We start from the raw sequence: 13,513 nt of genomic DNA on the forward strand, positions 1-13,513 counted from the left end.
ATCAACATTGAACTAACGTCTTTTCTTCGTTAATATAACAACTACAGTTGAACCCCGTTATTTCGAATTATAGTTAGAAACTATGTTCGAACCGTCAGGGGAAACAAAAAATAGTAACCCGATCGAAATAGCGGGAGTTCGAAATAGCCGATAGTGAATGACTGAAGGGCTAGTCCAAAGCGGAATGGGTTTTAGTTCGAAATAACCGACTTCGAATAAGCGGGGTTCAACTGTACATTCAACAAAATCCATTAGGAAAACTTTTCAGAAAGGAGAGGTAAGAGGAATGGGGGTGTTAATGCCTTCTATATCACTACGAGTTATTACATTGCTATTCAGTAAGTTTATTAAAAACAGATCTAACCAAAGGAACAGGTGCAACTTGAAATATCCTTTCATGAATTGCCTTATTTCAATGGAGGAACAATTTTATATATTTATTGAACTCAGATCCTGCCGGGACTGAGACACAAGGCTTTGCGATGGGCAAACATAACAGCTACCTACCGTAACACCGATCTTATTTTATTTCAAATTTTTTGAATATACAAAGTTTGTCTTGGACTAGCAAAAGAAAAGCGATAGATAATAGATTAGAGACCGAGGGTAACAAGACTAAAAACTCTTAAGAAAAAGAAAAATAACATTACTGCTTTCTCTAAAAATGATATCTTTCAAATTTATGCTCTTCCTAAGACCATGCATGTGACACTCTTCAAAAATGGCTGAGTCGTCTGGATCATTCTGCAGTTCTACCAGCACTCACTATTATCCCGCCGCGCAACAATTCTCGAAGACTATCTACATCTTTGCCTGTGTTGTGATCATAATTGGATCCATTTCGTCGACTACGGGCAACATCGTGATACTATTCGCTCTTCGAAAGTGTCAGTCTCTACATCCTCCATCAAAAGCTCTGTTATGTAGTTTGGCTTTGACGGATCTTTTCGTTGGAATAGTTGTTGATCCGTTGTTTATTGCTTACTACTTGATGGTCATCTTGGAAATGTCCAGCTATTACTGTGTTATAGCTATCACATACGCAAGGACATCAAACTTTATTGGAGCGGTATCTTTAGTGACCATTGCTACAATTGCCATTGATCGATATCTCGCCTTTCGTCTTCGTTTGAGATACCGAGAACGCGTGAAACTTAGACGAGTTGTTTGCGTTCTTGTCATAGAGTGGATCCTCGCAGCATTTTGGTCGGGATCCTGGTTTTGGAATGGGCCGATCAATTTGATTTCTGGGGCAGTGGGAATGTTTATGTGTTGCCTTATAACACCTCTGTGCTATCTCACTATTTATCGTGGTTTTCGCCACCATGTTGCACAAATTCACCAACAGGCGAACTTCCGTGACTCGACTGACTTTAATGTGGCTCAGTACAAGAGAACTGTAAATAACATGTTATGGATTTATGGTATTCTTCTGTTGTGCTACGTGCCGTATTTGTCATCCTTGTTTGCGATAATTGTCATGGGACTGAATAATGCTACTCGATTTGCACTACATTTTAGCGTCATTGCAATTTATTTTAATTCGTCTTTAAATCCTATTCTTTACTGTTGGAAGATCAAAGAACTTAAAGAAAATGTCAAGGCTGATTTACATGCTCTTTTTAACTTTGTAACATTACATTGATGATGGCTTTCCTTCCTACAGTGGCATGTCATTCTCATCTTGTAGCAAGTCAGGATGTTCGAAACAAAAAAACGTGAACATCAGTGGTTTTTGCTTTTGGGTGGTACCACAGGCAGCCCAAGCGAAGGCTTCGTCAATAGTTTGCAACGGTTGTTGTTGGTTCAACTCAAGCGAACGAAAAATATGCTCATCCCCCTCTCCAAGAAAATAATGGTCCATCCCTTATTGTCTGTCAGTTTTGTACTTAAAACAAACATAGTTTCAGAATAAGTGAAACACGATAAAGGGTTGTGCTCTTCTAATGAGCTCCACAAGAATTGTAAGTCTTAGCCAATCAGAATGTTTTTTTTTTTCGGTCTAACATGTCCTTAATTTTTTATTGCACCGAGTGAACTACAGTCCGACCTCTATTAAACTAGCTTTTTTCATTAAATTCAAAATTACACCTGTCCATATACAGTGTTAGTACATGGACTTAAGTATTAGTTGTAAATGCAATGAAGAGATAATAAATAAATCTGATTGTTCATTTATCTTTCTCTGTGTCTGCAACTCTCTGAGAAAATCCCGGTACTTGTGTAAACCCTGAAAAAGACAAAAAATACAGATAAAATTTTGTTGATTATCATTTGCATTAATATTTATAATTTCCAAGTTATTCAGAACACTCTATAGCTATAGGGAGACGTTTTCCCGTTTTTTGCTTGGGCCACTGGCAGGAACTGTGTTGGGGGATATGCTCAAAAACCAAAAAATCCTTTCACAGTTGTGAGTATGTCAGCATAACTTTATTCAACCTACTGAAAACATTATGATAGTGCCAAGCTATTTTAAAATTGTTATGGGTCTAAGAGAGGCCTGCAACCCTAATCTTGACAGCAACCAGCGGATTGCATTCAACACGTGCACGCCAAGTTAATAAAAGGCCAGCACAAACGGAAGTTGAAAATTTTGTTCAATTTCACCAAGAACGATCAGAGTGCGAAAAATGTTTCAATCACAGCATTTTGTCGCAACACCAGAAGTTAAAAATCTGTTCTTCGAGTACAATAACAATGAGAAAAATGTGTCAATCTCAACAGTTTGTCACATAAGATCGAGGCGTCGATTGCAAATATTACGTTAAGTTTGAGAAGAATTCAAAGATTTGCTGTGATTGTATCATAGACAAACCATGGCAAAGCGAATGATAACAACAACGGTTAGTCTCGGGAAATTCCCGACAACACTGAAAACATAGCCAATTTAACGAGCGAGGAAAATCACATCTCAATTCATACCGCGTGCTCGACTACACTTCGCAAAACTGTCAATCAAAAAACAACTCTGATTGGTTTGCGGCAATTGGAAACGATAAAATTTTGCATTCCTTGCATGACGTGTTACTCGAAATAATTGTATTTGTCCAGTGATTTATCATTTTTAGGTTATCTTTGACATGTTCATCTCAACAACTTGATAATTTTAAAAAAATCTTATTGTGTTCCCCCAAACAACTATGAGACTTTTTCCTTATTCACCAGAAACACAAATATATCTCAACAACGACACTTACTGTGGTAGTTGAGATAAATTTGTGAAGGTACTGGTACGGAAGTGCACGGTAATTTGAGATGGCAAAATGCATTCCTGTTGAAGTTTTTAAGAAGTTTGCTATAGGCACAGGGGACCCAAAATAAAAAATGTTCTAATTATTGACCTGCGTTCCTGTGTCTTTTTTCACCGGTTTGGGGGCGATTTGAATCAGAGCGTACCTGTTTGAAGAGAACTGATTACGATGATCAAGTTTTATTCAGTTACAAGCATCCAAAATCCAACGAAGAACTACGTAGAAATATTGTTTTGGCAAGTTAAGGCTTTACAGTTCATTAGCCAAGCTAGTACCTGCGCGCCCTTGTGTTTACTGTCCGTTAAATCATAACTATAAACTATAAAAGCAGTGTTTAATCGTAAATACAACCTGTAAAAAGCTGTAATCCACCTGCTCAGTTTTGTAAATTAATATTCAGAGCTAAGATCAACGTTAGCAAATAATGGTTCAAAGGAAATCTTGTTTATGTTTTCGAAAAAAATAGCGTCAATAGTACTTTGTGAATAAATAGAAGTGCCTTGTAAAATATTATTTGGTTATGTCTTTGGAGTAAATTCATTCTACTGTTTATGCAAGTTTTGTTTGCTTCGTCTTTGGACAATTCAAATACTGTAATAGATCCCGGACCCCCGCATCCAGCAAGTTTCCCAAGAACTAGAGTTTTCCCTCAGGTTTTCAAAAAACATGTAAAGTCAGTTACCCTCAACTTGTCCGTCCTTATCAGTTTGTTCTAATAGGCCCAAGTTGCATAAACCCAGGGCTTTTATTAAAGCTTCGATCGCTGATTTTGACTCAGCTAGAGAGGGGCGGAGAGGAAGTTAACAGCAGGAACAAAAAGTGAACAAGCGACCGCAAAAATCTTTGTTTGCTAAGGCTCTACGGTCAACTCTCTCTTAAGGTCGCGCGGGACCCTTGCTCATTAATAAATTCATTAACCAAATTTCTTTTGTCTAGTGATTTATCATTTTTAGGTTATCTTTGTCATGTTCATCTTAACAACTTGGTAATTTTTAAAAAATTTTTATTGTGTTCCCACAAACAACTATGAGACTTTTTCCTTATTCACCAGAAACACAAATATATCTCAACTACGACAGTTACCGTGGTAGTAGCCTGCGTTTCAGACAAACAAAACCCCGGTTATATAACCGGGGTTTTGTTTGTCTGCAACGCAGGCTACTGTGGTAGTTAAGATAAATTTGTGAAGGTACTGGTACGGGAGTGCGCGGTAATTTGAGATGGCAAAATGCATTCCTGTTGAAGTTTTTAAGAAGTTTGCTATAGGCACAGGGGACCCAAACGCTGAATACGTTATTCATAATCTTAAAATAAAAATGTTCTTATTTACCTGCGTTTCTGTGTCTTTTTTCACCGGTTTGGGGGCGAATGGAATCAGAGCGAAGGCTTTTACGTTTCGAGTCTTAAACGGTAATCGGTCTGTCGCAATGTCAATACGACACGCCTCAAATATTTCTCAAGTTTTTCTTTAACTGTTATTATTTAACAATTATTGGATGAGGTTGAGCATGATGGCGATAATTATCAAGGCCAAAGTTTCTATTATCTGCCGAAGCCGAAGGCTGAGGCGGATAACAGAAACTGAGGCCTTGATAATTATCGCTATCATGCGAAAACCGAATGCAATAATTGTTTTATTATGCACGTTCCTGAGCTGCACTTGTAAAGACAAGAGCGCGTGCAAAATATACTTTTATAAGCTTACAACCTTTCGTCACTTCTGCATGCATAAAATTATTGTCTGTAGGTATGACGTCACTTCTACATATGTAAAATCTAATGTCTGTAGGTATGACGTAAGAGAAACAGCAAGCTGGTGACATCAATGTATAATAATAACTATTAACTTCTAGACTAGACGACTTTCATAAAATTTGAAAGTTATGACGCATTTTTAGTAAAAGTCGGTAACAGGATTTTTCTTAGGTAATTTGATCTGCTGAAAACGAAAATGCTTGTTACCAAAAATTCTTTTGCAATCTTCAGTCTGAAAATGACGTCACAAAAAGGCACCTAAAATGTTGTCATTGTACTGTTAACCCCAACCGTAACTTCCAGAATATTGAAGCAATCACAATGAAACTTAGAGGATATATAGTTTGTCCAAAAATCTATCTTTTGTTATACGTCACGTGGGATGATTACGTCACATCACGTGACAATTACATCATAATGTCAAAACAGGCGCTATCTTGGATCCGCCATCTTGAATTTCAAATTTTTTTCCAAAACGTCAGAAAATCGCCCAAAGTTACTGAAAAGTACTCAAAATAAATAAAACGGTGCAAAACAAAAAACCTAAAAAGATTTTGTGTTCTAGTAATTTCATTAATGGAACACAAAAATCACAAATTTTGAAAAAAATTCCTGTCAAAGTGCCATTGCCATTGTAATGTCAAGTTCCCCAAACAACAACCTATCCTACCAAATTATTCCCAGTTAAATTTTAGATAAACTCGCAAAGTTGGCAGCGTTCGGTTAAATCTTCAAAAAGTTATAAGCGTTCAAAGTTAGCGCGGTTACTTCCCCCTCCCACCTTCCCCTACCGGTCTGGATAGGGTTAACTTTGTGGATAAAAAATAGGTTCTAAGCCGTATGCACTATATTTGCATCTTTTTATACCAAATAAATTGCCTCCAACCTAGTTCCTGCCTTTTTTTAGAATAGGCCACAGAAAGCATTCCAGGCAACCTGTGGCGTCATGTAATGACGCCACAGATAGCTTGCCATTTAACTACACAGCGACAGGATAATTGAAATGCTGAATGAAAAATATAATAAATACTGTCGACTTTATACATGTAGGCTGTTCAACTGTGGCTAAAAGTTAAAGAAACAACTGAGATCTATACCTTTACCGTTATGGAATCTTCGTTGGGTCTATAAAAAAGAACGGTTTCATTTAAAAAATACAAACACTTTCCTTGGACGTTTCGCTTTTAGGAAATAGTCATTTACATTTTTGCCTTATACTTATTCATATTGGCGGTGTTTTTGCTTCAAATATATCTTAGAAGAAATAAAAGTACTGAACAACCAGCTTTATAGGCAATGATAAGGCTTTTAAGTTATCGAAAGTTGGAGCGTTATTCTTGTGCATCGTGTCCCAGAATTTCATCTTTGACGATTCATCTTGCTCCTGTCAAGACACAGTTTCCAACCTTTTGTACCACAAATTCCAAATGACCAAGCTCTTTGGTATTTAACAGCAACAGATCGTTCGTGGCAATGCTATAAAGTCTGGTTTGATTTTCTGGTGGCGAAAATACTTTTAATTACTTAAGGATGGCGAGCAATAAAGATTCATCCTTCTTGCCCCAATCTTTCCTACCAGGAGTAGACTTGTTGCGGGAAAACTTCTTGGCTCAATCCAAACATTGTGTGTGTAATATCAGCAATCTGTGACAGAGGATTATAGAACAGTGCCGCTCTACTCAATGATGATTGCTTCTTGGATACGTCCACGATCCCTCCTGCTCTTTTCCCTATCCCATTTAGCCATTCAAGACGGTGATCAGCACTGACCTGGCTGAATTTCCTTGCATTTCATTTGAAAAGGAAGTTTCCCTTCATATGGCAACATCGGGCGGAAACTTGCAAGTACAGATCCCATATCCCCTCTCTATGAGCCCGTGTGAGAATTAAGAGGATAGAGTCCATTTCCATGTAGTTCCAACAAAACGTGAAATTGACCTTTTCTTCGGATCTTTGTGTTACAAATTCGTCGTCAAGGGCATATTTTTCTTTTCCAAAATTTGTAATTTTTGTGTTCTATTAATGAAATTAAGTTAACATTAATGCAATTATTTTCACCTTTTTAGTTTTTTTTTGCAACGTTTTATTTATTTTGAGTACTTTTTTTAGTAATTTTGGGCGATTTTCTGACGTTTTGGGAAAATTATGAAATCCAAGATGGCGGATCCAAGATGGCGCCTGTTTTGACATCATGATGTAATTGTCACGTGATGTGACGTAACCATTACGCATGACGTATTACAAAAAAATAGATTTTTGGACATACTATATATCCTCTAAATTTCATTGTGATTGCTTTAATATTCAGGAAGTTACTGATAGGGTTAACGGTGTAATGACGTCATCTTTGGTGTCTTTATTTGTGACGTCATTTTGGGACTGAAGATCGCAAAAAACATTTTGGTAACAAGCATTTTCGTTTTCAGCAGGTCAAATAACTTAAGAAAACTACTGTTACCAACTTTTACTAAAAAATGCCCCTTGATTTATCTGAGAATGACTTTACGCAAATACCGACTAGTCTATTCCCCTTTTTAAACGTTTCTCCTCCTGTAGCATAATAATAGAGTTCCGCTCTGTTCATTCTTTTTTCATCTTTTTCTCTTTTTAGTTGTTGTTTTTTCATTATTTTATAACTTAAGTAGATAATTTTAAGGTCATTGCCCTGAAATAGAACTGAACACAATTTTTTAACCAGGGAACTTAAATTTTGAAATAAAAAAGGGGGATCACCAGATTCGTTTTGGAGCAGTAAGACCTTGTATATTCCATATAATTCCTTTAAAATTCCTCTGCGAGTACTAGCAAAGTACACGTTTTTAGCGCTAATTTATTTTTCAAACACAAGAATTGATCTGTTTTCATTTTACAGAAAGAATTTGATCGCTACACCCAAAATATGAGAAAAAATTGATAGGTCACCAGACTCGTTTACGAGAAAGCGACAATTTACTTATCTCGCGGACTAAGCCACATAAAAAAAGCCGCCATTTTGTTTATGTGCGCGCGCTCGCGCGCGCTTATTACCCGTAAAATTCTGCGCAGTAAGGACGCGCAATGCAATACAAGGCAATGAACTTAATAAATCAGTTAATGTTATTTTCATTTTTAGCCCAAATGCTAAAATATTTCTCGTGAAGTGCCCGCAGACCCCTCCCTGCAAAAAGGGAAACCTTTTTCCCGACCCTTTCCCCTAACAAGGCGCTACATACACCAGGTTGGTTGACCCGTCTGATAAATTTTATGACCCCTTGCTTCAAAAACGTAACTGGAACACTGCCAATACAACACCAAAATAAGTAAATTCAGGTACTCTTTCTACAAGACCTTTCTGTAGAGTGTTTCTTTTGGAAACCTGATTGGTAGACTGACAGTGAGTCATACACAGTTAAAAAGGCCAGGAGTTGGACTTGAATGGCACGCTTCAGTTCATGAACTTTGTTTCTAGGGGAAGGACTGAGACCGGCCTATAATTATTCCCATCATTCCTTACTCCTATCACTTTTGATTGTCTCAGATTTGTGTGCGTTCGTGGAAGGTAATATTTGGTTTCGATCAAGACAAACGTAATAGTAGATATAGTGAGATATTTACCTGCACGCGGCGGTCGCCGAAGTAAACACGTAAATATTTATCAGAACATTTTCATACATCATAATCGACTTCGAGTAAATATATATAAAAAGAAGTAGAATTTTTCTGTCGATGTTTTTTAACGACTTTTTCACGTCAGTTAAATCACATCACCGTGAACTTCAGCAATATCCACCTGTTAACACACGTTGTAATATATGTCATTGGGGGCGGGGATCATTTCAGAAGAAAACATTAAGTCCACCGGACAGAAAGGACTCAAAGTTAGTATAGCGTAACAAACGTCACAACCAAAATATGTCTGTCATTTACTGCGAACATTATTTTAGTCGAGGTGAAAGCTGCTGATTAAAGGAACGTCATGCGGACATCTAAGCTTATCCTTTCCATTGCTGTGATTCTCACGGTGGCGCAGTATCACTGTAAGTAGCTTACTCCTCCGTGACGCGGGGAGGGGGGGGATTAAAACCCGGCTAACATTGCAGTGGAATTCTGATTTCACGTGCCCCCGATTTACGTAACCTCTCAACAATTCGAGTCAGAAATGGTTTCCCTTCTCCCCATCAGTCAAACACTGTAATTTAAGCCCACATTTCCAGACCAATTTCCTTTCCCTTCTAGCTAGGTTTCCACTGTAAACGTACAAAGCCTCTATTTGTTTTAATTGTTGTTACCTTAGAATGACAATTAGTAATTGCTGTATAAAATATTTTACAGTTAGAAATAGGGAAGAGTGATGCAAGGCTGTGCTGGTCATCCTTGACAGTGTTCTCGTTATTCAGACGGGTCAAATAGCTAAATGGAAAAAAAATCAGGATTGTTTTTTTTTTTTAAGTAGTAGTTATAAATCAGCATTGGAATGGACTAAAATCCCAGGCATCCAGAGAATAGCAATGGGCCAACGGATACGCTTTATGTTGCAGAAACCGCCGTAACTAACAAAGACTACAGTTATAGCTATTTATCAACTTTAAAAATGCCAGAATATATGTGTTTTTAAGGTGAGGCATCGCAAAACGAAGGGAGGACAAATGATAAGGTAAACTTAAGCGGGTTTGAGGATAAAGAAGATAAAAAACAGCATGACGAGGGGAATGGCGGTTTCCAAGCAATGGAGGAAGAACCAGAGGATTCAGTTCAACATGAGTCCAACAAAACCACACCGCAAAGATCTAAACAAGGTATGGTCTCTAAAAATACTACAAGATTAAACATGAACGCTAAACTAGTTAAGCACTATTTTTAAAATACCACTTCCTGAGCCAAGAAAAACAACAACAATCCAAAAACCTTCGATATAAAAAAAAAAAACTTGTGATCAATGAGAAAGTATTGATCTGCCCTTAACGATTCATTAAAATTATTGTATACAATTCGAAACAGTAACTGAGTGAAATTCACTGACTTGGCGACTTGTGTTTTCTGATCCTAAGTACTTTTATTTTTTATAGTTGTTTTTTTTAACCTTAAAACCAAATTGAAGCTATCTTAAGTATATAGGCGTTTGTCGAAGAGAAAATTTTCCGGAACTTAAATTGCTCGTAAAGAGAAAAATCAATTAATAAATTTCGCGAATTCGCTTCAATTCAAATAATAAAACCTGTTAGAAGAGAACTAATTACGATGAGTAAGTTTTATTCAGTTACAAGCATCCAAAATCCAACGAAGAACTACGTAGAAATATTGTTTTGGCAAGTTAATGCTTTAGTTCATCAGCCAGACTAGTACCTGCGCGCCCTTGTGTTTACTGTCCGTTAAATCATAACTATAAAAGCAGTGTTTAATCGTAAATACAACCTGTAGAAAGCTGTAATCCACCTGCTCAGTTATGTAAATTAATATTCAGAGCTAAGATCAACGTTAGCTAATGGTTCAAAGGAAATCTTGTTTATGTTTTCGAAAAAAAAATCTTCATTAGTACTTTGTGTATAAATAGATCTAGAAGTGCCTTGTGAAATATTCTTTGGTTATGTTTTTGGAGTAAATTCATTCTACTGTTTATGCAATTTTTGTTTGCTTCGTCTTTGGACAATTCAAATACTGTAATAGATCCCGGACCCCCGCATCCAGCAAGTTCCCCAAGAACTAGAATTTTCCCTCAGGTTTTCAAAAGGACTTTCCCAGGCCAAAAACCTATTATAACAAACATTTCCAAGACTTGAGCGAAAATTCGTTAGTACTGAAAAGATTTTCATGGGAGTGAGGTTTCTATTTTTTTCCGCCAGATCATCTGTTTCCATTTTGACCGAAATTATTGGTTTATTACTATGTTAAAGGGACTGTTGACTGTGTCACGGCTAAGTTAATATTATGATATTTAATTTTGTCAAATTTTCGCTATGAAACTAGATGTTTGCAAAGAAATTAATTCTATGATTGTAAATAACAAAACCATAGCTTCATTGCAGCCAAATGTGTCTCCCGGGCGTTATAATTTAAAGTTACAAGCAGACATGATTAACTTTGAAAACTGATCCGCCGGACAAAAAACCAATATCGCAATCCGTTTCAATCTTCGACAATTTTGGCCATCGGTACCTCCTTTTGCATTTGGTGTGTTATTTAAATATTCCACTGTTTTTAGAGGCGATCATTTCCGATGAAAGTTGAAAGATCATTTCCGATGCCTAAGTTGTACCTTGAAATTCTACATGTAAAGTTACCCTCAACTTGTCCGTCCTTATCAGTTTGTTCCAATAGGCCCAAGTTGCATAAACCCAGGGCTTTTATTAAAGCTTCGATCGCTGATTTTGACTCAGCTAGAGAGGGGCGGAGAGGAAGTTTACAGCAGGAGGAAAAAGTGAACAAGCGACCGCAAAAATCTTTGTTTGCTAAGGCTCTACGGTCAACTCTCTCTTAAGTCGCGCGGGACCCTTGCTCATTAATAAATTCATTAGCCAAATTTCTTGACGGAGTGCTATCTTGTAAAGCTTTAATAAAATACATTTTGAACATCGATTCCTCTAAAATTAAACAAGGATATTCGGGGATGATGGAATTACATCATGATTGTCCTTTTACGGAGAGATGACCGTTGTTTGTGATGTTACAAGCCCTCAAAAGTTTAACTGCAGATAATGCATTTTGTGTCCACGTTTTCAGTTAGAACAGCGCACCGAATTAAATAATTATATAACCTAGTGATAAATCATAACCTCTTTTGTGCTATGAATGGAAAGAAATTTTCGATTTCAAAAACTGCCACAAGGTAATGGCTTCTAAGAGAGCAAAAATGTGACTCACATTTTTGCTCTATGTGAAGTCTTTGCCGAGTTTGAATAAATATTGTTTTGTGACGCATTCAAAATTCATTAAACTTTCTTTAAAACGGGCACTTTTAGAGTTACATCAATTCCCATATAGAGTTTAAATAACTCCTTTTGTATAGTTACTTCAACTCCAAAAAAGGAGTTAAAGTTAAAATAACCCTTAAGGGGTTATTTTTAACCTAAAATTTTAACTCCACTTTTGGAGTTGAAACAACTCTCTGAAAATTATGAAAACGTTTTCTTGGGTTGGATTTGAAAGAATCGGAGGTCCTCTACTAACAAACTGAAGGTCTGAAGCATGTCAAGCAACGTCAATATATGGCACAGTTGGTGCTTTGCTCAAGGGGCGTTTTTGGAACGGCTCTGACTCGTGTACGTTTTTATTTCAAAACAAATCCAATGTTTTGGATTACACTGTTTGTTTTGACTTGTCACGTATTGTCAAACATGGTTCGAGTTATCGAGGGTAGAATTATATAGAAAATGACCTGAAGGGAAACGAAAATTGGTTTGAGTTAGCGGGAGATTCGAGGAAAAAAGTACAGTAAATGTATGACGGAAATCCAGGGGAAATGGATTTTGGTTAGCGAGGGCTCGAGTTTTCGGGAGTCGACTGTAATTATGATTCGATTTAGCGCCAGGGGCGCTTATTTACTTTTGGCACCTCAAGGGCGGGCGCTTATTTAATTTTTTGAGGAATAACCAATGTATTTAACAATAACAGAAACTGTAACAGTTAGAAATTGTTAAAAGTTCAGTTACTTTTAAAATAATTGTTCATTTAAGCAGTAAATATACACGAACTCTACAGTGAACGGTCATCTAGTTGACTTCAATGACTTCAGTAGGGGCAATTATTCACAATTAGAATAGCGGTGCTTATCAAAATGGGGGTGCTAATTAGAAAGGGGGCGCTTATTGGAATAGGGGCGCTTATTTACAAAAACACATTCATTATCCACAATAAGGGCAATTATCCACAATAGTGGCACTTATTAGAATAGCGGTGCTTATCAGAATGGGGGCGTAATTAGAAGGGGGGCTTATTGGAATAGGGGCGCTTATTTACAAAAACACATTCGAAGGGGCGCTTATTCGGAGGGGGGCGCTTATTGAAAGAAGGGCACTAAATCGAATCACTACGGTAAGTTTTTATTTAATGAGGGTAGCACTAAAATAGCATAAAAATACTAACAAACCAGTGGCTCTCTAAAATTATTTACAACAAAAAAAATATATAAAAAAATAAGTAGACTACGAATATTAAGATCCGAAAATCGCGCCGCGTTTTTAACTTCAAAAAGCGGGTAAAATTTATCTGACAATTGGAGTTGACAGTTTGTGATAATTGCAAATGTTCGTAGCTAGTCTGACGCAGCGTTTCGTCCCTGCCAAGGGACTCTTTACAGACCTTTCTGCTTTTCGGCAAACCCGTTGAGCATCGCGCTCAAAGTCCCGTTCGCAAGCAGTTACAAAAGATATTCTTCACTCATTACTTACCCATGCATTCTGAATAACATGGCAATGGTACAAACTACACGCCTGATATTGTTTTTCTTTCTTAGAATCTGAACAAAAAAATGTCAAGGTCCCAAAATTTAAAAGGGAAGACATTTCAGTTGTAAGACATATAAGTGGCTC

General features: G+C 37.0%; 1 protein-coding gene across 1 annotated transcript in view; it reads left to right on the plus strand.

Moving 5' to 3' along the window:
* The first annotated feature begins 348 nt into the window (after positions 1–348).
* Positions 349–13,513, plus strand: part of LOC144643729 (histamine H2 receptor-like) — a 39,771-nt gene continuing 26,606 nt past the window's right edge. The window contains exon 1 of the mRNA XM_078503069.1: positions 349–1,728. Coding sequence (XP_078359195.1) covers positions 722–1,645 — 924 coding nt within the window. The 5' untranslated portion in view covers positions 349–721 and the 3' untranslated portion in view covers positions 1,646–1,728. The remainder of the gene's footprint in view (positions 1,729–13,513) is intronic.

Source organism: Oculina patagonica, chromosome 2 (assembly GCF_052425735.1).
Source record: "Oculina patagonica isolate OP01 chromosome 2, crgOcupat, whole genome shotgun sequence".
In the NCBI taxonomy this organism is placed as follows: domain Eukaryota; kingdom Metazoa; phylum Cnidaria; class Anthozoa; order Scleractinia; family Oculinidae; genus Oculina; species Oculina patagonica.